This window comes from Falco biarmicus, chromosome 4 (assembly GCF_023638135.1).
Source record: "Falco biarmicus isolate bFalBia1 chromosome 4, bFalBia1.pri, whole genome shotgun sequence".
NCBI classification, from domain to species: Eukaryota; Metazoa; Chordata; class Aves; order Falconiformes; family Falconidae; genus Falco; species Falco biarmicus.
Window position 1 is genome coordinate 78,732,979 of NC_079291.1, and position 24,867 is coordinate 78,757,845.

Sequence of the window (24,867 nt, forward strand, 5' to 3'; positions counted from 1 at the left end):
CAGCGGCAACCATGACTGTGCTTAGCTGGTACCACCACCGCGTTTACCTGTGAACACCAGGCTGGCGTTCTCCAGCTCCTCCTGTGGCACCTTGAAGCTGAAGGACTCGTTGTAGAAGGGATCGATCGTCCCCCGCATGCAGGAGGTCTTCTTGGTTTTTGTTAATTTCAGGCCATGAACAAGCTGAATTTTCACAAAGGGATCTGTGAAAACCCACAAAACACAGGCCGTGCGTTACTGGCGCCATGAGCCAGCATCCCACCCCAGGAAGGCTGAGTGCCGCAGGGATGGACTGGGCTGGGAAACAGCACTGGGGAACCACTGTGCCTTGCACCACCGTGCTGCTCCCATCGATGCACAGCAGAGACAAAAGTCAGGCAGCTGGATTAAAAACACTCCTTGCCAAAACCACAATTAACAACAGCCTTGATAGAGGTCAAGCGCACTGTTCTTTTTGGAAAATGCCAATATTCTGGCAGCAGCAGTGGCTGGGGCAGGGAACATGGGAACACCACGTGGAACACCTGAGGACATACACGTGAAGCAATTACCGGCCGGCACGCTCAGAAATGGCAGGGAGCAGCGCATGGATACTGGAAAAACCTTACCACAACCCACAGAGCAGCTAGATATCATAAATGGAACCACTGCAACGTTACCACTCAGGCAGCATCTGCAAAACACAGTGCAGCCACAAACGGGCTGCTTTACAGAACGCAACACGGGGGTAATTTAGAGCTTCTGGCTCCCCACCTCGCCCTGGTTCAGAGATTTCTATTTTAAATATGGCAAAGAAATTGACATCCTCAATTTTATCTCAGGGTAAGTGTTCCAAATACTTCCATTATTGTTGGCTATATATATAAAGTTAATATCCGGAGCCTTGTATTGATAGGAACTGAGCATCCAGATCCTCCTGGGGTCCCTCACAAACTGCAGCCTCACCATGGATCTGGTTTAAAAGCACATATAATCTGTGCACGACTAATGTGGGAAACGCACTGCCCTTTACCTGAACCTTGGCTCATGTCTGTCTGAAGAAGCTGTTTTGCTCTAATGATGTCCACGTTCAGCCTTCCCGCACTGGGTAGGTAGTTTAGCGACAACAGCAGCTCTCCCAGCTCCACTTCATTCTGCAGTAAAAAGGAACATGGAAATTCAGAACAGAGCTCAGAGGGGAAGGGAAGAGCAGGAAGAGAAATTAAATAAATCCCATTTGTCTAAGTGCCTGAAAAATAAATTTTAGTCACGCTCTAAACTGCAACCAAGAACCATCTGGTGGTACCTTCATGCTGAGCAGAAACAAGAAAGAATATTATCCCCAGTGAAGACCGTTCTTTAATCGCTGATCCTTCACCAGCTTTTCAGCAGTCATGCAAAGAGGACCTATAAGGAAGAATTAATATAAAGTCAATAGTTTCTACCTGCTCCATTTTGAATGGTTCCAGGTGGTTCTGATCTTACCACCTGCACATCCTTATTAAAGTACAAAACACGAACCCATGGGAGAAGGCATCCTCTTTCCTTCCTAGCCCCCAAGGACCACACCAGCCACGTGGAGAGTTCAGGCATGAGACGGTTAATGCACCCCTGGCTCATGAAGGCAATTCAGAGCAGACATCCCCTCTGCATCCAGCCTGTGGTACCCAGGGAGCCCATCACTGCTTCACCATGCCTTTGCTGCCCATCAGGCTGTACCACAGCCACAGCTTCACATCAATACAGCTGCTCAGCTGTTATTGCTTTTCCTTTTACTTAATGATGCTTAAAGCTAGTAATTAAAAAAAAAGAGCTGGAGAACTGACATCACCGCCCCTCAGACACGACAGCTTAAAATAACCTCTCCCCCCTAGCATGACCTGGCTTCGAGATGCTGTTATCCTCAGATGCAAAATATGCACAATGGAATAACTCGCTGGAAACACATCAGACAGCCCGGGCAGGGCACCGATCCATCCGCCTCATCCCAGGTCCATGCAGGAGCACAGGGCTAGTTCTCCATCACAGCCAGCCACACAGTTCAAAACCCAGCCTAGATCAGATGGTCACAGCCCATTCCCAAATGAAAGAGCAGCTGCAGTGGTATGGCAATCATAAAAAAAGGCTTAAATATCTTTACTGATGCCTCAAATATTACAGAAATCAGAGGCTAAAGGTAGCCAATAAAGAAAAAAGCTCCGGGAGAGAATCACAGCATGCACCAACCCAAAGAGCCAAGTCCATCAGCCGGTGGGCCGGTGCACGAGGGACCCGTCCCTGGCAAAGCTCTCCACGGCACTGGGGGAACTGCGGCTGGGGCTGCCGGGAAACCCACCCAGCTCATGGCTACAGAGCTCAAATGGAAAAGCACCATCTCCACCCAGCACAGACGGAGCAGAGCGCTCAGCCCAAACCCGAGGAGGTCACAGGGGAAAAGCCCCGTCCCTCTGCCAGCAGCAGCCCAGAACTTCTCACCCGGCCGCCCAGCATCACAGGATGGCTCCTGCTGACAGCAGGCCACCCGGCTCCTCGCCGAAGGAGCCAAGCACTACAGGTGACACCAGGAAATGGCATTAAAAGTTTTCCCCCAGGCACTTTGTCCTCTCTCCTCTTCCAGTTGACTGCTCCCAGCGAAGGCAGTGGGTGCATGGCATACAAGAGCAGGTGGCAGGCTGAGCAAATCCTGCACCTCCCATCCTACATAATACAATTCAGTTTAATTCCATATCCTTTGTTTTGGCTTTCCACAGAAAATATGGCAATAGGCTGCCCGGTTTCACATTGAAGGTCTCTGCGTTTCAGGAGCTGGCAAAGCAACCCCTCTGTGTCTAACCCTGCACATTTAATGAGCAAAGGACAAGAGAAGCATCGTGCAGGGAGCAGGGTGAATGCTGCAAGTACAGGAGCATCATCCTGACTCAGCCGCCGGGTGAAAAGCATGAATCTACATCACAGACCCTAAGGCAAACCCACGTGCCTTCCTCGTGTGCTCCGCTGCTCCAGGAGCCAGCTCCAGAGCCAGCCTGCCAGCATCCACGCCAGGCTGGCCCACCTTCTGCCCCTCTCCCCCGTGAGAAAAAGTGTCTGATTTCTTACCCCAAACTCCTTTTGTCACAGCATCTCTTGGGTCACATTACATGGCAATATATGACTGCACAGCACACACACTCACGTTCACCATCATTTCTTCCATTGCTACAGTATTTTTGCTTCACCGAGAAGGCATCCCTCTTCTGTCAACCTCTGCCAACTCCCGTATCACAGCTCTGTTCAGTATATGGTATTTGAAGTTCCTTCCATCAGAAAGCCATTCCCCTGTACAAACCCGACCCACTATGCACACGATGCTCACGACTTCTGTGAGGTCAAGCCGTACCTACACACATCGCTGTGCCTGACGGTTGCACAACATAAGGATCTGAAACAGTCTCACACCCAAGGTGATTTAAACATCATCGAATTTAAACCACCATCTTTGGTTTGATTTTCCCCAAAACTGCTCCTCTTGAGTCTGTGGCTGGAACAGCCTGAAGACACATTTATCATCAACAACAGTCAGTGACTTCAAAACCTCTTACCAGGACAGTATCACAGCGCCCACACTGCCACCCATAACAGGATTCACCCAAGGTACCCCTGGACTCCAGCTCATTTTTGTAACTTAATGACATTTTTAACGTATCCAGTCCTACTGCCACTTGCCCTCACTGCTGCGTCAGGTTCCATGCAGGCTTTAATTCCTAGAAATTCAGTACATTTGGACAGCACAAATTAGGAAACTAATTAGTGATGTTATTACCTGCTGGGAAAAGACAATCAAACAGCTCCAGCTGCGAATACCAAACTTCAGGCACAGCCAGGAGGCAGGACGGCACTGGGCAGGGATGTAGGAGTTTATAAGTCACCTCAAGCTTAAGAGTGCTGAAAACCCACATTAAGATTTGGGGTAATTACTTCTGGATCTGTCCATTGGTGGAACCTGCTGACCTTATCCAAGACCTACAGGAACAGAGTCAGGGAACCCTGGGTCAGGGAGGAGTGGTGAAGCTCGGCAGGGGGAGGTAGGTCTCCATCCTTCCAGCACATTTACGTTTATGCTCCATTTAAAAAAAATTGCCCCACGTTGCATGCTGCCAGTATCAGACCGGGTATGTAGCACCTGCTGAGGCACAAGCAGAAGAAACAGGCATCTACCCCCACCTGAACCCTTCCCAGCACCGTGTCCCATCATCCCTGCAAGGGTTACTGAAGGAGCCACAGTAACGGACCCATCACACAGCTGCCCAACCTTCGAGCCTTCAACAGGTACAGGTAAAGCTAAATCCCTGATTTCCTGGGGGACCTAATCTAACAGGGATATGTGCACCTCTAGCGAAATCTGTTTGACTATCTCCACTTAAATTTGAGTAAGGTGAGATATACAATGCTATATAATAAAGCGTGATCCACCCAAGTCAGAAGACAGACTACCACCAGCTTCATTGAGTTCCCAATCAGGCCTCATTTCCCAAATCCCACTGGCACCTTCTGCCCCTTAGTGCCTTTCGAGCGTGCCCAGATTGCTGTGAATTGCTCTGGGGAAAGGCACACCCCACTCGGCGCAGAGTGGCGTGTGGAGGGGTGCAGGAGGGGTGCGCTCAGAGCCAGCAGGATTGCAGCCGCCCCGCTGGAGGCAGAGCATCAGCCGTGCCTGCAGCAGTCACAGGAGGTGTTTTCAGATGGAAACCCAGGTCCCCGGATAGCTCACCTCACCGTACCAGTGACTCAGCCTCTCCAAGGCACTTAAGCAGCCAACTGCCTCTGATCTTCTAAATGCATTATTTCTAGCCTAGCCACAAGGATCTATGAAATACACTTCAAATCCTGCCACGTGCCCAAGGGGGCATCAAGCACTTGAGAAAACAAATCAGTGGCCAGCAGCCATCACGTGTTCCTGGCTGGCACGTTGGGCCAGCGCTGCCTCCACCACGCTCACTAGCTTTCTCCTGTTCTTTGGTCACCTGTCATCATTAGCAAGCAAGCAAGGAACTAATGGGCTGCTCCGAAACTCCCGAGGTACAAGGCACACCTCCCTAGGTTTCAGCTGGCTGTGCTTTGCCCGACAAGCCCAGACCACGGCGTACCTTTGCTGATGTGACAGTCTGGCTAACAAGACACGCGGGTGGCACAGCTTGTGTCAGAGATGGCAATGGGAATGCAGACAGAGCGGCAGCTCAATGGACTCGCTGGCTCAGCAGGCAAAAGGGAGACAACTGGGGAGCACAGCGGGGTCCACTACGAGATGGAGAAACAGGACCTTTCTTGTTATGGGTCAGAGGAGAGACTCAGCTCAGGAGAGACAAGCAGCCACAGAGGTCTCAGGTGGCTTGTGGGGCCACAGGAGCTACCAGGGTGCTCCTCCATCCCACGGACCTACCAAGCTCACCCACACCTTGGAAACACTCTGTGTTGCCATAACCATCAACCCCCAGACCCACCGCCTTGTCTACAGTCCAGGTTTGTCAGCAACAGCATTAAGACACGTCCTGCTGGAACACAGAAGCACAGCTTTTGTTTTGTCACACACTGGAACGTCCCCAAACCCGAGGCTCGCATGGGGGCCAAGCCAAGCAGAGGGGTACAAGTACAAGAGGTGCCACCAGCACGTTGTTCACTGTAGGGAAAGGAAGAGGCTGAATTTTACTTCTCCCAGGTCTTTTCATCAGGAAACTAACAGGCTGTTGGTTTCACCTTCAATATTTTGTTCACAGAACGCAGTGTGCAGAGGTACCCCTCAGGCACCGCAGTGCAAAGGCATCATTTTAGTTGCCATTATTATGCTGATGATGCACTGATTTGTGCTGAGATCCCAGGTGACCCTGCAAAAGCAATTTCCTGTTTGATGAGGTGCTGGAGTGACACCAAGCCTGGGATGTCCGAGACTCTCCTGAAGCTCTGATTAACATTTCACTCGTGGCTGTTCCTCTCCACAGCTGTATTACACAGCCAGTCATTTGGAGTTGCAGCCCTGGGCTCGCCTGTGATCCAGAACCTTCTGCAGTTACTGTTTGGGTTGAACCAGACACACGTGGTTTTTTTCTTTTTTGTCATCTCTGAAACACAAAGAGGCTACCTAAGGGAAAAGAAATTTTCAATTAATGCCACTTGCACATCTTTGTTGGATCAGGGCAGTTCTTTCCTCACAGCCCTCCAGACTGCAGGCTGTGCGTTGCTACAACACCAGCACATCTGCAGCTGAAACCCTCCCCAGTTCCCGATGGGAACCAGAGCACATTACATCAGCACAGACATCTATGCAACGCTCCTAATGAAGTTTCAGATTGATTTTCCTCTTCAAGGTTATCTGTGATGGTACCTCCAAGCACATTAGAAAACTGACGGTTTAGAACAGTTTGCTCTAACAGGCTTTCTACAGCATCCTGTGACATGCAGCAGTCATTTCAGGAAGGCTGGGCTATGAAGGACCAGAACCTGAAAAAAAATACATACCTACCAATGGCTAAGAACAGTGTTACCTACGTAATAGATGCCAACTAGATGTATGATGAAAAGAGTCACAAAATCCCTTCTAAAGTCTAACTGGCTTTGTATCAGTCTGGAAGCCATGACAAAGCCTCTCCCCTGTGCAAAAAAGCTTTGGGAAGAAGACTTCCTATGAAGAGGTCCTGCCCACGACCCCCACTAACCCCTCCTGTGGGCTCCTCCTCAGCAGAACACCCTCCACAGCACCCCAGTCCTCTGCGGAAAGGACAAGGGCTGAACAGCACAGAGGGGAAGAGATGAGGTGACAGAGATGACAGCTGGAAGCACAAGAGACAGATAAGGATAAAGAACAGAAAATGATCAAGAAGAAAAATGTCTCAGTGCTGAAGCTTTGAAGACTGGAAAAGGAAAAGGGGGAGAAAACTCACTGAAATGGACCTGGGGGAAAAATACAGACACAGAGCGAATGAAAGATGGTAGAATGTCGCAAGCCAAAATACAATAAACCACAGGTGAAGAGCTAAAAATGTTGTCATCATGACGGACCAGCATCCATCATGGCGTCCCATCACAGTTCCCTCAACCCCACTGACCTGCGGAGTGGTGGCATCCCGCCTCCAGCCAGGCTTTGCCCAGGACATCCCACCCACCAGGCACAGGGAAACTGCCAGGTTGATTTTAACACCTTGCTAATGAGCGAGCATAGCTCCACGTAACCAATCCACATTCATCATCAGTGATTCTGCATCACTCCTTTAATGAAGCAACCACTAAGCTTTTGTAGAGCTAAAAAAAAAAAATAATGGAAAAAGAAAAACCTCTGACAACATTCATGTTCATATTTAATTTCCCATGACTGTCACGAACGTGGACCCTCGTTCCCCACCGACACACACAGCCTTGAGCCCAGCGCTGTGCCAACCCTCCGAACCCAGCCTCTGTCTGTCCGGCGCTTTAAGCCCATGCAAGAGATGGGTGCTGGCGTTATCTTCACTACTACAGCGTGCTACCGACTGCAAGGCATCACCCACGCTCCTCAAGGACGGCTCCTTCTCAGGGCTGCAGCGGGTAAGCCAAGGAACAAGGATGCCGAGCCCAAACATGGTACAGGCACAACTGGAGGCTTCCAAGCAGCATGCCACAACCACCCGGCTGCACGGCAGAATTCAACGTAGCACCCAAGAGGAATGCTCCGAAATGAGTCGCTCCCCAAATTCTGGATTCCTGTCTCCCTCTTCCTTCCCAGCCAAGGCGTGGTAAGCAAAAGTTACGGAGAGCTGCTACAGCCAAGCCATCCCATTGGTAAAGCACATGCCATTTTGAACACAAAAAGCTCATACTAGTACACTCATAGTACAAAGTTTAAAAAGCAAGTCCAACACATAGTCCCTCCACTATAAAAACAGCTTAATTTGAGAGGAGAAGGAATTTTTATGCTATTTTCCCACCACGACCAGGCAATTATTTTTTTTCTTTTGTGGAATGATCTCCAAGCTCTCATTACTGCTGGTCTAAAACATTTATTCCTGCCCACTCAAATCTGCCAAAAGAGAAATGAATCATATGTCAATAAAACTTGGGGTCCTGAACATGTGTTTCAAAATTAATCTTAACAGCAAAATGTGCGAATCCGAGCCCAGCTACAGCAAGGCCTGCCAACTTCATTCATGGTAATTAAGCAAAGCCACACTTGTTTAAGGGATATTTAAGGAGTGCAGAGTGTTCCTATGGGGACCGGACTCAAGAACTACTCCAGGAGCAGCTACCGCGCTTCAGAAACACGTTAATTACTCTGCAAGAAAAAGCCTCCCAGAACTACCAAGACTAAAAAATTTGGTAATACCTGCACTGACATTTTCTACGAGGAGTAAGTCCTGCTTAGTTGCTGGCTCTGATGATGCATTGGCCAGCAGCTCCCCTGTGCCGCCGCTTTGGACTCAGTCCCTCTAAGCGCTCGATGCATGATCCAAATGAAAAAAGCACTTGGGTACAGGTACAGACTTTTGCCTGAAGCTTAGCACCAAGGGGGTTATTGCACTGATCCCCCAGGGCTGTCAGGACAGCACACTGCTCCCCCATATCCAGGTTCTCTGACAAGCCATTCCCAACATAAGGAGGGCTGCGAAGCTGCACTGCCCACCCGGTTACACCCAGGGTAAGTTCTCAGGTGGTTAGTTAACAAGCAACACCCTGAGGCAGTAATGAAGATATTCTGCTGTTAATGACAGTGGGCTTCCCCCCACAACGGGGCTGTACATCCCACCCACAGGCCTGAGGAGCTCATCCTGGTCCAGCTTGCAATGCCATCAGCAGAGCTGTGGCTGCAGAAGCTGGACCATGCCTCAGCCAGGGAACCCCCCGCTCAGCCCGGCTGACACAGCACACACCAAGATTGCTGGCATCCCCCATCTCCTTCAGCAGGGCTCACCCGTGCTGACACAGCCCTGCACCGCAGCAGCACCGCAGCTCTGGGCTGGATGGGGCTCAGCCTGACGGTGGGACGAGGACTCAGCACCCGCCTTCACTTGCACGCTCTGTGGCAATGGCTCCCAGGTGGGGACAGCGGGTGCAAAACCCATGTTCACCTTAGGCCACTCTCTTTGCTCCATCCACAAACCCTGACCCACCCCACTCCCACCAGCATGACAAGAAAACCTTCTCCACAGCTCCTGCCAGCTGGATTCGCTTCCCTCGTTCCTCCCTGTCTATAAATGCCAATAAAAAAAAAAATCATGTATTTTGTGTCTTTCATCTCTACATATCACATCCTCGACTGTCTATTTTTCTCTCCCTCCTCTTGCTGGTTTTCCAAGCACCTGCTTCAGCGTTTTCTGCAGCAGGATCTTTATGGGGTGGGGGGGGACACGCTGCTGCCAGCTGCTGCTCCGTGTCAGAGCCCCAGGGCAGCCAACCCAGCCTGGCAAATCTTCATCAACTAATGACGAGAACTGCACCACGGTGGCTTTGTGTTGCTCTCTAGAATCCGAGGACACCTTCTGCAAAAGAAAATGCTATTGCACGTAGATTTTTTTGTCCCCATCTACTCACAACATGAAGTACACTTCAGCAGACTTGAATCCAATCCAACAAGAAACTAATGAAGGCTGTCTGTCCCTCAGCTAATCAAGCAAAAATGCGAGAAGTATAAAAAAAATTGTCAACATGTCAAACCTATCGTTTCACAGGCAGAATCTTCCAACTAGCAATCAAAAAAACCCCACAAATTCCTCGCACAAGCATAGCTGTTATTGAAAGTCATGAAAATGCATTTTTTTAAAGTAGTAAGCTTTATTGTTTTACTTCTTCCAGGATTTATTTTAACCCTTTGATCAATGAATTTAACTTTAATCACCACGAAGATAAAATGTACCTCATTCAATGAGCTTTAAAAATCTTATCACTGAGAAAACATGGGAAGATGATACCAAACATCCTCCCTGGATGTCCTAGCACAAGTACTGTTGTTCCCTTTGCGGTTGCAGTCTGCCAGCTAAGATAAAAAGAACAAGGAAGTATGAAAAGACCAGAACAAGCACTTCACTGATTGAGGTGCGAAGGACTTTTTGCTTAAATTGAGTCTTTCCAGATGACAGCAAGCAGATAAATGCAAGAGGCATGTGAGGTTAGGCCTGCCCATTCAAATGGAGTTCTCTCTCTCTCTCCTTCCTTTTACAAACCTCAGAAATGCCAATTTCTGCACAAATAATTTTGCTTGAACCCTGGTGAAGCAGACAGCACTGCTGAAAACAGCAGCAGCTTTCAATGAAACTTGGAGAGGGAGGGAGGGAGGGCTGGCTCCGAGCTTGGCACATGAAGGCAGAGATGATCTTGTCTAATCAAGGTCTGTATTAGCTGTGGAATGAATCCATGTCACTAATAAAGAGATACATAATACAGAGAAGTATTTGTCATGCAAAAGCATTGGGGGGGAGGGGAAAGCAAGGCTGTATGGTGTGAATCATGGGAGGATAATGGGATGTAAAAAGGAGAGCTCTGTCCTCAGATACACTGTGCAGAGCCCATGATGAACTGCTAATATATATTAAAAAAATAATAATTAAAAAAAATTGTTGCACGCATTCGTAAATAAACATTTGGGGAAAAGGCTCAGGCAGCAAGGGGAGCCCAGGAATATCTGTCTTTGTTCATTTTCCTTACGGACCGCTTCGTAACGCAGCTGTCCCCTCACTCCCCACTGCCACTCTGCCCGGCAAAGCAGATCCCACTGATGTGAGGACAATGTCCTACATAAATACATGCTCAGGGACCCCATGATCTTGACTTGTGCACAACATTCAAAACCTTCCTTTTTACCTGAGCATTGCTCAGGCTAATCCCGTACCACTCCTATTAGTGTAAATGTTGTCGGCTCTCCTGCAGTTACCAGGGGTCTTGGTCTTCATTCCTCTTAGATGCTGCAGAAGGTCTGAGCAAGAGGTAAAAGCACTCTCAGCCCCTCTGCAGTTCACATATTAACGCTGCTTGGTGGATTTTACTTCGAGAAGTGTCTGATCACAAGTTTCCACTCCAAATGAGACTCTTGGACTCACACCATAAATCAGCATTGAGGTCAGTGATTTACCTCCGGCTATACCACCCTTCTGTGCACACATAAAAAGCAAAGAAAACATGAACCACCCAAGTTCACACAGGGGTTTGATGCAGCAAAGGCTCTAAAACTTAGAAACTGCAATCCCAGAGCAGGGAAGGAACCAGGAGAGGCAATCCTGTTATACCAGCCTTGAGTGGTACTCCTGGCATTAGCACAAACATTTGATGTGCTGCTCACACTACACTCTTAGCTCAGCTTTTTACGGGGTCCTGTGCCTCTAGCTATGTGGGCAACACTGCTGGTAGCAAATCCAGCAGCTAACCACGGTTCCTGGTTGCAAAACTCAGACCTTTCCACTGAACAGCTCTTTTCCTGGCTAGCAAAGAGGTGGCGCTGCCCAGGGCTCTTTCCTGAGAACAGAGGTGGAAGTACACAGACCCTCTGCATCTTCTCTGCCCATCCCATCAGATGGCCAAACCCAGCCCAAAAGGCATGCTCCAACTTGCCTGCATGCAGCGTGCCACCTACATCAGACAAAACCTATGGCAAGTTTATTTCCTTCAGGTTCATGATGAAAATAAATTTACCACGACCTCGCAATTCTTTTGCTCACAAGTCTGTGCAGATTTTGCCTTCTACGTGCTTTACTGAATCAAAACATTACTGAACTGGCGCCTGTGGTTCCCCTCATGTTCTCAAAGCCCTGCGACGTTAACAGCCACAGGGGTGACCCAGATGAGATGGTGTCACTGCAGTGTCAAGAAAGATCTTCCAAAAGGTGCAGGCTTCCCAGCATCCCTTAGTTGTTTTCATTAAGGTGACAGAGCATCTTTTGCCATGCCACCTCCTTTGAACACGAACCACAGCTCCTCTACCTCACGGCGTTAGTTACAAGACCAGTTATAGGCTCGCATTATTTCAACTCAGCAGATGCTGTACAAACACGACGACAGCAACTAATTAGAAACTGCTTGACTTGCCAACAAGCAAAGGAACCACACAAAAACACCAACGAGAAACATTCTGGCAATAATCTGATAAATTCTGTTACCTGAGAACTAGGCACAAGGGCTTTCCACCAGTGTCCGCCTTTCACAAGGTCTACATCGCTCAAGGGCATTGACACTTTGCCAATAACACAATGGCGTGAGAATTTGTCAAAATCCACTACGGTTAAAAGCAGAGTTCTTCTCTGGGCTTCTAAAAAGGGGATTTCAAATGTGTACCTCTCTTCAAACACCGGGTTCTGCGTTTTGCGTTTCACTCCGGTCTGCTTGGAGTTCTTCTGGTCAGGAAGAAGGCAGATCTTCACGTAGGGGTTGGAGTGAGCCATATCTTGCCTCGAACCGTCGTAAGAAATTGGAGGAGGCAGATCTTTAGCCTCGATGACTCGTACTATTAGATAATTATGCAGCAGATCGTACTGTGTGCTAAAATGCAGCATGCCCAGCTGATACTTTGATAAGATCTCCTCATCGGTCAAGGAGTCCATATCATCACTATTGGAGTCAAGAGAGTACAGTCTTGGTTCAAATTTTCTAAAATAGTCATCAGGGGTATAGGTTTTCCGCAGGATAGTTGGCTGAACTATTTCTTTCTTAGCTCCTATTATTCCAAACTCTATAGGTTTAATGTCAATTAATGGAGAACTTGGCCTCCTCGACTCTAAACCTAAACGAGAGAAACACACAAATATGATGGTTAGAAACCCAAGGGAAGCCACTCCAGGCTCAAGCCAACTCGCGCTTCTTTGGGTGCAGCCACTCTGTGCCTGTGCGATGCTCAGCCCCGCAGGCTCCCCCGTGGGACTTCTCACCATTACATCGCCAACAATTAACAGCACCGCCAGTCCTGCTGAAGTGCAAGCTCGGCTATGCTTCCCCCCCTCCCATCCCCGGCTGTTTTCATGTGCAACCACCACACACATGCTTCAGCAAGAAAAAAAGGGCTGGCCCCCTCCACCACGCTCCTGCAGAACAGGGTGAGATTTTAATCAATGTACCTTCGACTTGACTTGATTCCCTGTCTAAAAGATGAAAGAGCAAGAACTACGGTTTGATTTTCTTCCCCACAAGAATTCCATTAATGGTGGAAGGACGACCTTACTTGAAATCCGCCTCGTGAGGCTGTAAGTGGACCGTGATGCATCCGAAGATGACCGCCTTCTGTCAGGGGAAACATCCTGAAGAGTGGGAGGCAGCTCACTGATTGTATTATCAGAGTCTCCATCTTTGTCCTCATTTTGGCTGCTTATCCTGTTATAACGAGAGACCTTTGGGTGATTCAACCCGGGAAAAGGAGCATACACAGAACAGAAACGCATTCTGGTATTCTGGGTCTAATCCTGGGTGCACATCCCTGGATGCTGCAGGGTATCTCCTGATCTATCTGGCAAGCAAAAGGCTGAGCAGCTGACTTCAGACCTGTGTGAAAACCAGATTCTTTATCTTTCTGCCTGTCTTTCAAACAGTTATATCAGTATTAGAGCACGACACAGGCCACACAGGCACATGTGACTCAGATCTTAAACAGAAGTATTGTATTTGTCTTTAAGAAAAAAAGAAAGAAAAAAAACAAAACCCCACAAACCACAAAACCCAAACAGGAGCTTATTGCTGCAAGTTCACCCTTTGGAAGCACAGACTTTTCTGGGAATTAACCAGCATGGGAAACCAGTGTGCTCAGACATCTCAAACCTGTCACACACCTCCTTCAGTAAAATACTGCTTGGCAGGGACACCTCTAAGGTTACAAAACTTGATCTTCTATATACAGTACACTACGGGCTATTTATTGACATGCTTTTTGGAATAACTGGCTGCTTTTTATCTGCTTCTATAAAACAGAGATGATTCTCACCAGACAGCAATTTTCCTGCCCAGGGGGCTCGGCGGGAGCAGGAAAATTGGCAGGATCTAAGCAACAAGGCAAGTTTCAGTGAGAGCTGCAGCACCTCTGAGAAAACTCAACAGAAGACCCGCATCATGAAGAAGTCCACGTGTAATTCCCATTTCAGTTTGTGTGTGTGTGTATATATGTATCTATGTTCTTTTCATATAAAACAATGCTCTGGTTAAGCACCTCAGCAGCTCACAGAAGCAGCCAGGACCTCCCAGCCTCGCCTGAACGAAGAGCGAGAGCAGGCAGCAACAACCCCGGGAGGGGAAGTCTCCGATTGCGTGTGCAGAGGGGAGCGGCTGCCGATGGGAGTGAAATCACACAACGGTGTCTGACGTGTGATCATGCAAAATAAGCCTTTTGGGTAATCCATGAGACAGAGTACTCTGGAAAGCATCAGTGTGAAATGAGCAAGGCAAAGGGGGAAACTGTGTGAGTTTTGCTCCTGATTCACCCTTTCTGTGTGCATGGCTCGGCTGGGTATAAACAAAATTATGTTGAATCATTTTGCTTTAGTAACCAATGACTGGAGGAGAGCAATAAATACATCTGCAAAAAGCAGTAAACTCACAGAAAAGGCCCCCCAGATACAAAACAGATTTACACTGGAAATTCTTATCCAAACCCACAAAGCTCACAGCAGGATCCGTGCAAATCTCACCAATTCAGAGGAACACAACTCATCCACATTAAAAAAAAAAAAAAAGCCTATTAATAATCAAAACCAAACCCTATGCTAAAAGGGGCACACAGTATTTGCACAACTCTGCAGCCCATTAAAGGTAGTCCAAGTCATGCAGTTTGACAATTAATCAGTACGTGGAACACAAACAGCTTTTTCATGGCTAAACGTGGGTCTGTACAACCATAGGTAGCGTTTGGATGTACTCGTGTTGGAGAAGCAAATGCACAGCACAAGGAGAAGGCAGGGTGAAAAGGGAATCAGGAAGAGAGGCATTAAGGATGTTCTACAAAGGGTAAATGTAATAGTGAGTTAATAACATACAGATGACCTTTAGTAAGGAAATTGCTACTGAGCCACAATAATTTTTCCTCAAATAAACTTTGGCTCTGGTTAAAGCAGCTCTGTTTCTGTTTAATCTGAACCTCTGGGAAGAGAAGTCGTGTCCTGATTTCAATTCAGTCTCACGGACCGTGCACCATTTGTCTTTGTGGTTTGTGCAGAATATTCCATAACAGGCAGCTCCAACACAGACTCTCATTCCCAGCCCATTTCGGCAAAGACCAGGATGCAAATGCTCTTCGTGAAATAACAAGTATCATGCATTCAGGTCAATACAATTAGACTCAGTCCAACAAGAATTCTTTTTTCCTAAGTTGCCACTGTAAAACATTCAGAAAGTGAGAAAAATCACGTCTCCCGAGAGGAAGGGTTTAAACTTGCAGCTTTAACATCCCCTCCTGAATTTCCAGGAAAATGAGTTTTTCCAAAGGGAAAAACTATGGGCAAAAAATAATAGGAGGATTATTAAGCACGGGCATTCAGATGTTTGCTAGCAGGCTCAGGATGACCACAAAGCAGTTTTCCCCTGGGGACTGGGCAGCAAGGTAAGGAATGAGCAAACAGCATTCTGGATTACACCAGTGTTCTGGGCCCACGCAGAAGTGTCAAGGTGGAAAGATCTCAGCTGAAAACCTAGACCTATTTTTAAAACACTTCTAGGCTGCGAGCAGGGAATACAATAAATTGATTTGTTTCTAAATTCAATACATGCATCTAAACGCAGAATATGGTGGCATCGTATCCATCTTCCATTTTAGGGGTTTCCACTGAATCCAAAAGCCCCCTTTTCACAAATAAAAGAAAAAAAAACCAAGGATGAGGGGTCAATTGGCATACACTGATCTCTGAGCACTTAAAAACATTCCCATTAAACACCTTATTCTGAGACCAATTCCAGACTCTTAAGCTCCTCACACATCTAACCGCAGACATCATTTCCTACCTCCAAAAACACACACAGAGATTTAAGAGTATCGGATCAACAGTGAAAACAGAAATCTATGGCTTCTGAATTCTGAGCCAGCAGGGTCTGAATGGGATTGTTTCCACCCTAAACCTACCCGCAGGAAGAGTTTGGCCCTCCCATTGATCAGCAAACAACATGCACTGTTTCTGTCTGCTGCCTTTTGCTCTCCTTCCCTCTTTGTCTTCCAGACTCTTGCTCCTCTACAGGCTCATTCTCTCTCCCTCTCCTCTCAATCACATCCCCTCAGCCCCCTGCCCTCTCTCGGTCTCCTCTGCTCTCTTTGCCCTCCCCACTTGACTTGTGCCTGGATTCCCTCACCACTTTCCAGCAAAGTCACCCTGGAAGCTTAAAGCATCACCATCTTCCCTGGCACCACCCTGGGTCCACCTCAGCTCAAGCAGAGGAGCCCACAGCCTTTTCAAGCAAGCAAAGCCTGATCTCCAGCTTCCACATCAACATGTGTTAACAGGCATCCTCAGAGACCACAGGATTTGCAACATTGCCAGAGGAGATGGTGACATCAGTGACCCTAAGGCATGGCAGCATCCACACCTCCTTGCAAAGCAAAGCCACTTCTCTCGTGTGTCCTCTTCTTTGGTTCCTGCTGCCCCTCTCAGGCACTACCCCTGGGATCTCACCTTCTCTCAGCACTAGGGCAGAACAGGGAGACCCTAACTGCATCAAACTGCCTGAGCCTGGAAGGGAAGATGGACACATGACCTAGGCCAGGGTCTCGAGGACCCTACCCAGGGCTGCTAGCATGAGTAGGTGCAGCATAAAGTGCAACGTTGTTGAGGAACTGGGCTTTTATATTTTCAGAGCAAACTGTCTTCTGCTGATGGCCATTGTAACAAGTTAATTGTAAAGGCTTTCAGATGGAGCAGCACTGGGGGAAGACAATACAGGCTGGAGAAAGCATTTTATGAGTCCAAAGGTCTCCATGTTCTCTGCCTATGGCAAAGTCCACCTCATCCGCAAAGTCACCATACACCCAAGTTTTGAGATCGAAAGATGAACGGAGCTTCAAAGCTTACAACGACCCTTTAGCCAGACAGAGGGATCCAGCAGTCAAAGACTACGCCATGGGACAGTCACCCCAGCCCTAACACATACCATGTCCCTTCCGCTCCTCAGAGCACCAGAGAAGCTCTGAAGCATCCCCTCACAGCCAGCCTAGCAATTTGTTCCCAAGCATGCGCTTGCTCCTGCAGCAATCTTTCCACATCCAATACTGCAGCCTCATCATGGTGTTCTCCTGTGCACAATGCTTTCCTATTTAGCATTGATTTTGTTTCCATTTCCCATTAGTTGCAGGTGAATCCATTTCTGGACATACATCAGACTCTTAAATATGCTGCTCCAGATTTAAAAACCACTCTAACACATCTTGAACATCTTTGGTTTTATTACTTCAGTATTAATTACCATCCTATTCTACCTGGGTTCCAGTGAGTATATAGACGAGACTGATTTAAACATGAGGCAATTTATTTAATGCTGCACCAAGACATGGACCTTCTAGACTTGACACAGAACAACAGTAGGTACTCACAGGAGTAGTTAAAATTAAGTGTCTCAGTGTCTAGGTACCAACTTCTGAGCATCGTATGATGCACTAAAGAGGCATCTCCTGTGCCAGGGCTTCTGGACACTCTGAAGCCATGTCGATCAAACAAGCTGCTCTCATAGAAGACAGTCCAGACCAGCCACTAAAAGACAGGAAACCTCTGCTCCCTTCTCGGTCTCACTAAAGCCTCCACGGGGTCGCCCCTGTGCTGCAGGTTCCCAAAGGAGAGGGAATAAAACAGGGAAGACTTCACTGACTTGCTCTGTAACGGATCTGCAAACACACTAATCAAAGCTCCAGATAAAACCTGGTGCTGTTGCTCTTTAATGATTCAAGAGGAAATCCTGAAGAGTACCAAGATGAGGCAGAAGATCAAGTCTTGCTAAATGAAACTTTAAATTAATTTCCCCTTTAAAGCACATATGAGGTCCGCCTCTCATCTGCCTATATGATAACCAAGACATGGACCTTCCAGACCTGACACAGAACAACAGTAGGTACTCACAGGAGTAGATAAAATTAAGTGTCTCAGTGCCTAGGTCCAACTTCTGAGCATCATATGATGCACTAAAGAGGCATCTCTTGTGCCTCTAAATGAAACTTTAAATTAATTTCCCCTTTAGAGCACATATGAGGTACACCTTTCATCTGCCTATATGATAACCACCTTCACACCAGGATAAGAAAATATTTCAAAACAAACTCATCAGCATTTCAGCAAAGCTGAAGTGCTCCAAAGTGCTGGGCCATTTGAGGAGGAAACAGGACTGAAGATGAAAAGCATCTTCATAAAAGGGTGCACAGCTGAGCCAGTTACCAGCTTGCTATGCTATCTTACAAAATAACTTCTTACCCATCAGACAAACATTTTACAAAGACTCACCTTACTATCTGAGCTAACAGGGCTGCCCTTATTCACCTTGCCTTTGAGTAGCCTATGTTCCCACCCTCAGCAGGAGGTTCCGCCTTTCCAAGCCAGATCCTCTGAATGTCCTATTACCATTTCGTATCAATACCCTCATTACAGCTGAGCAGCCCTACTCCTCAGTTAAAGCTAGTTAAAGTTATGCATCTAAACTTACAGCCAGGCTGGAGTTTGAGCAGGAAAAGGTCCAAGGATTTCAACTTCATCTTCATTTGTTTGACAACAGCTACAGTCGAAACACTTCTGACAACAATTTCTACAAGTCCACCGGCACAGCAAGAGATCCGAGATCCTAGCGAGCAGACCCTGAAGCCATTGGAAACCAAAGTACAAGATTACAACCCATCAATAGCTATTGAGAAATAACATTCAGCTGTATTTACGTTTGTGTTTCTGCAACAGAACATTAAGAACTATATTTATTCCATCTATATCAACAGACAAGTGCTATGCAGTTATCAGCCCAACTTCACTGATGCCATAAGAAGGCAGGAAAATAAGCATTCACCGCAGGTATTTCCCCCCTAGTAGCGATGTATTATTATGTAGGTTGGCAAGAGGGTGATTTACAAAACACTACAGCGTAGCAATATGCTAGAGTGGAAACATGCTTACTCTTTCATGTACATCCACAAACTAATAGGTGGGCAAATGTACAATAAAAGGAATTAAAAACAGAAGGCAAGAAAGCTCCAGTTTAATGCGGCAAGGGTCTGTTTAATTAACACAGCAACATGAACACATTTTGTCCCTGCAGAGGTATCAGTATGTAATATTTGTATGATCCATACACACAGAGATTACAGCCCAACAAACTTGCCACTATAATGAATTAGCAACAGCACACTATCCACATGCCTCCTCTCTGCTGTGATCATTAATTTAACAAAGAACCTTCAATTATTTTGTTTTTTAAGAAGTTACTTGACCCAGAAAAATATTTCTTAGGTTTCCATGGTGGCTGTGGCAGCATCACCTGTAACGGCGCTCCTCTGCTGTTACAGCCACGGGGAGTGAGCACCCCACGGAGGCTGCTGCCCCACGCCTTTGCCACCCCCAGTGCCTTCCCTCCACTTCACAGCTCTGCTTGCTTCAAGCAAGTTCAAGAGCGAGCAGAAAGCCAGACCTTAGCCCCTTTCCCACTCACACCAGCTCCAACTTCTGCGGTGCATAAGGTGGCTTGCCAAGCAGCACAAGGGCACCGCTAACAAAGGGCATCACCCCCGAGTCACGGGGGGGAGACCCCAGCTGTCAGAGCACAGCATGGGCACATCCAGGGTCGAATGCTTTGCGATTATATGTGAACTTGAAACGTTCCTAAGAAGCTGAAGATATGAAGAATGTGAGATCATCTCCATAGATATCCCCCCAAAATACTCAAGACATTTGCAGTATTCACGAGTGTGCAGATACCAGGGCACTGTCACACCACGCAAAGGGGTTCCCTTGGAGGAACGCAGATCTGCAGAGAAGATTCCACAGGAACATTTCTTTTGCTCCAGTAAAACACAAGAATTTTTTCCATAAACAAAATCCGAACATCACACACACAAAAAAAAATTATCAGCCCCAAATGGGGTGCATTACTTATATCTAGGACATCAGTAAAGAGTGAGAAAATACGAGACAATCCCCTCAGGATGGAGAGAGGAGACAGAGCGGAGAGTGAATCATCAGATTAACTCACCTCATTTATTGGTTCCAACTGTCCTTTTAGACATCCAGCATGAAGCAAAGGGGAACAAAATGAAAAAGACAAAAACAGGTTAGCAATGCTCAAATAACTTTAAATTTTCTGCCAGGACATGCCCCGGCCTGGGATGAGCTTGAATTTCTGGCAAGACAGTACCTTGTAGATGTTAGAGGAAGGAGAGGTCTCCTGACCGGGCATCAGCTTCTGCTGTCTCTAGTCCTTCCCCACCAAGATCCCTCTGCTCCTCCTTCCCCAGGATCAAAACTCCCAAGCCCATCCCAGAGCACAAAAACCCTGCTCACTGCCCCTTGCTCACAGGGTATCACACAACCGCTTTAATTCCTTGCCTTTGATAACCTGTCTCTAACTGCAGCAACTACTTGCTGCTGACAGCAAACTGTATCCAAATCTTCCAGTTAGATGCCAGAGTAGGAAAAAAAAGGCTTTCCTCCAGATCCAGCCCATATAAACGTAGTTTCAATGCCAACTCGTTAAAGGCAAGATTTCTAGGGAGGGGTACAGACACAGAATACCCTCCATCATGTACCCGTCACTTGAGCTAGCTGAGCACCTTCAGCTTCATCCTCAGATGTGACTTGGAGCATACAGAAAGTGTAAGTTAAGCACTCATAGCTCCAGCTCGAAAATCTGCGCTGCAGCCACTTCTCCAAAGTCACAGAGAAAATCTACAGCAAAGGAAGAAATCACTGCAAGCTGGTGTTTTATTCACAAAGTCACCCCTGGGACATTATACTTGACCCATTTCATTTATAACTGGAGACTCAGCAGCATTCCAGAAGCCTGGTGAAACGTCTTTCCTATCGCTTTCCCTTGATAACATCTAAGAGTTTCCCAACTGTCCTGGCTTTCTGTAGGGGGAATCCCTTAAAAAAAACCAAACCAATACAAACCCACAAAACAAAAAAACCACACAAACACCCACCACCACTGCCTTCTCTACCCTTCCACATGTAGAAATGGAGCTCTATGCTTTATGGACATTTTTCATAAAGAAGCTGGGATGCAGAGGTTGCCTTCAGTTCCAAGAACTCTCCCATGGACCATGTTTCAGAACTAACCTCCCTTCGAAACTTCTCAGAAACCAGCGCCTGGTGACAAGGCCACCACTGGTCAGAAGCACAAAGTAAGAGACTGGAAATGATGTGACAAGACAGCAACGACCTGACACCCATGGACCATTCAAGAAAACTCTGAATGGTTTCAAGGGCTTTACAGTTCCTTACAAACGCAATGTTGCAGCTGCAGCACGGCAGCCAAAGCGACAGCAGTTCAGCAGAGCTGCCACAAGAATGTTTGAGGTGACAAACAAAGCAGCTGGACCCGTGCCACACGACGGAACGCTGCAGCACGTGCCGTAGGCTTGTGTCCAACAGCCCTCATGGCCCCCACGGGCCACCTGAAACTGCATCTGTATGCCACCACCCCCCCAGGACGCACAGCGCTCCCACAGGCACCCCAGCCGAGGCCGTGGGCACCCACAAGTCTACGCCGGGACACAGGAGGGCAGAAATAAGAACTAAATATTATAGTACAGAAGAGGTAAACAAGTCACCGGCACCATATAGGATGTAAACGCAGGGGCCCGTGAAGGGAAGGCAAACACGACCAGCTGCGTCCATGGGCAGGGTCCGGGCTGGGAAAGGCAGAGGCTTAGAGAAGGATGTCCCAGGGACTGGGGGATCCCGGGGGGCAAAGCTGCCATGCCATGTTCAGCACCTCCAAGAGAGGGGCTCAGCACCGCCAGGAGAGGGGCTCAGCCCCCAGGGTCGGGCAGGCAGCATCGTGCCCTGCCATGTGTCCCAAGCTGGCCAAGCAGCCCAGCTGGGAGCCCCCAGGGAGCCCTCAGGAAGGGCCACCCCGGTGCTCCCAGGTGGATTCCCCTTCACTGGGGCTGGGCGCGAGGCAGGGCTGCACCTTCACACCTTGCTGGGGGGCCAGTCCCCTACGTGTGACTGGGCCTGGGGGGGGGGTCACCCACTCCACAAGTTAGCGCAGCCCCTGAGCACAGCTGGGTCAGCAGTGCAGCCACAACCACCCACCACGGCGGTGTCCCCAGGGATGCTGCAGCAGGGTGGGGTCCCCACTGGTGCCAGACCGTGTTGTGCCCCCCAGGGAAGGCTCATGAGCCCCACCACAGCACAGGGACAGCATGGCCCCCCATCACCCCAACGCAATTATCACCACAGCGTGGGGGTAACGGGTGGGGGTGGGTGGGTGTGTGTGTGCGTGCTACCTTCGTGTCCCCCGGGTTCCCCCGCCTCGCACAGGGGGGTCCCGAGAGCGGCGCTGCCGCGGGGGGGGGAAGGGGGCTGGGGGGCACGGCGGAGGGGGGGGGGGGGGGGGGGGGGGCACGGCGGAGGGGGGCACGGCGGCAGCCTGCGGAGCCAGGGGCGGGCAGCGGGGAGCTGCAGGGCCGCCGGGGGAACAGCTCGGGGGTCGAACGGGCCCAACGTTTAACTCGGCCTCACACCGCCGGGGGCTGGGGGGCCCGGCCACTCACCACGCCGAAGACTGGGGCTCGCCGCAGCCCGGACCGCCCGTGCCCCCCACCCCGCCGGGCATCCCCCCGGCGCATCCCGGGCTGCCCGCGGGGTCCAGCGCCCCCCTCCCGCCAGAAGTCCCTGTGCGGGCTCGGGCCGGGCTCGCACGCGCCCGGGTACCCCGCTTCCCCCGTCAGAGGGGACAGCGGGCGCAGGGGTCCTCCCCGTCCCCCGCGGGGCCCCGCTCCGGCCCCGCCGCCCGGCGAACAGCAGGCTGCGAGCCCCGCTTCTGCCCCCCTCGCCGGGGGCCGCCCCGGGAACTCCTCCCCAGAAGTTACCCCGAAGTTGCGCACCCGCGCCGGGCAAGGAACACGGGGGGGCCCCGCCGCGGCACCGGCACCCGTGGGAACACACGCCCCGGCCCCCCCGCCCAGGGACGCGGCTCGCCCCGGGGACCCGCAGCGTCGCCGCTCCGCACCCACCTGGATGTACGCCATCCTGCGCGGGGCGCCGCCCGCCGCGCCGCTCCGCCGCGCCGCAGTACGCCCCGCGGTGCGGCACCGCCCCGGGCCGGGCGGGGGGCGCGGCTGCAGCGCCCCGCGGGCGAGGAGCGGCCCCGCAGGCCCCGCGGAGCCCCGCCGCTTCCCCCCCCCCCCCCCCCCCCCCGGGGCGGCAAAGCGAGCGCGGGGCTGGCGGAGGCTGCGGGCGGGCGGGCGCTCCTGGCCGGCCCTGCCCGCGGAGCCTCCGCGGGGCTGCAACAGGTCCGTTGCAGCGCGGGCGAACACTGACCTCCAGAGGGCCCGGCGCGGAAATTCAGGGCTGGAAACCCCTGCTGGCCCCGGGGGACACCGCTGGGGGGGGGCGGCCCCGCGGAGCCGCCGGCAGCGCGCAAGGGGCCGCGGCAGCCGGCAGAGCGCGGTGGCCAGGGCTTACGGACCAGTTTGTGTAGCAGCGTTTTCCAACCGAGAGTTCGCGGTGTGAGGAGATGTTATAAACACGCCCGAGTTCCAGCCAGGGGGCAGTTCTTGAGGAGCTTGGACCAAAAAAGTTAAGACGCAGACTCGCACCTTCCCACGCAACAGCACGGAGCAGGAGCCAGGGGCCAGGGGCCAGCTTTTAACCCCCAGAGCCCATCCAGCACAGCCTTGCTTGGCTTCGCGTCCCGGTGCTGGCACACCAGGTCCTAGCCAGGGATGGGTGTGAATGTGGTCCAGCCACACGCAAATCCCACCCCGGGGGTGCTTGCACCCGGGGAACTCAAGTAGGAAAGCGCCTTTGGAGGTCACACTCTTGGAAAGCGTGTGAAAAGTGGAGATTTGGGGCAGTTCCCCTTGAGCATCGCCTTGGGACCACACAAATGAGAGGCTTCCCAAGGTGCTGCTGTAAACCAAGGCTTCTGCCCTCACCTTGGAGCACGCTCTTCCGCTACACTTCTGGCTCCTTCCTGGCTCCTGGATTTACACTAAAGCCTGGACAGAAGCAGAGAGGCCAGAGGCAGCATCTCACAGCTCAGCCCAGCTGGATACTCAGCAGCTGCATGCTATATGGCACCACCCTCACTTACAAGCCCATTACATTTCAGTTTTACTGTGACGAATGGTAAGAAAACTGGAACCATAAAAACATCTCCTGCTCTGGAGAAAGTGGTATGTACAGTTCCAGACGTTGGTCAGCACAAAAACACTGGTCACTGCTGCTCCTTGTGGTGAGGAGGGAGCTGCTGGGGCAGGATGGCTTTGGAAATGTCTTGCATTGCTGATCTTGTTTAATGGCCCGTTTAAGTTCTCACCGAATTCCATGAAAAACTCCCGTTGACTTCTGTGGGAAGGGCCATACTCTGAATTCAAAAAATAAATTCTCTCTTTTTCCCCAGGGAAAGCAGCTACTGCTTTAGAAGAATAATTACCACAGTGGAGATAAGCAAGAAAAAAAACCTGTAGTACTTACTTGTTTCAGGCAGTTTTGAGCATATGATTAAACTGTGCTAGAAGTTGTTTGTCAATTTTTGCTCTGCTATTCTTTTTAATTCCACTTCTTTCCAAGTGCCAGTGTTTAAAATGTCAGCCTTTACTTCGAATATCGTTGCTCTTTTCATCTTGACTCACCACTGCCTTGATGCAGCTTGCAATAAGTGAACACATGGATCTTTTTTTTTTTTTTTCCCATGTTGCAACATAGTGGAGAGAGGTTTAAACTTTTCAGCCAGATTTTTTTTGACTCCTTAAAGGCAGAATGCTGTGAGTCACAGAAACTATGGCATGCCTCACTATATAAACAG

At 49.7% G+C, this 24,867-nt stretch overlaps 1 protein-coding gene across 1 annotated transcript in view; it reads right to left on the reverse strand.

Moving 5' to 3' along the window:
* Nucleotides 1-23,205, reverse strand: part of SYT17 (synaptotagmin 17) — a 39,077-nt gene extending 15,872 nt beyond the window's left edge. Inside the window, exons 1-7 of the mRNA XM_056338478.1 lie at nt 23,072-23,205; nt 20,083-20,100; nt 18,553-18,701; nt 13,121-13,269; nt 12,066-12,685; nt 1,013-1,133; nt 48-203 (exon numbers count right to left, since the gene is read on the reverse strand). Of these exons, the coding sequence (XP_056194453.1) occupies nt 48-203; nt 1,013-1,133; nt 12,066-12,685; nt 13,121-13,269; nt 18,553-18,701; nt 20,083-20,100; nt 23,072-23,086 (1,228 nt within the window). The 5' untranslated portion in view covers nt 23,087-23,205. The remainder of the gene's footprint in view (nt 1-47; nt 204-1,012; nt 1,134-12,065; nt 12,686-13,120; nt 13,270-18,552; nt 18,702-20,082; nt 20,101-23,071) is intronic.
* Nucleotides 23,206-24,867: the final 1,662 nt, after the last annotated feature.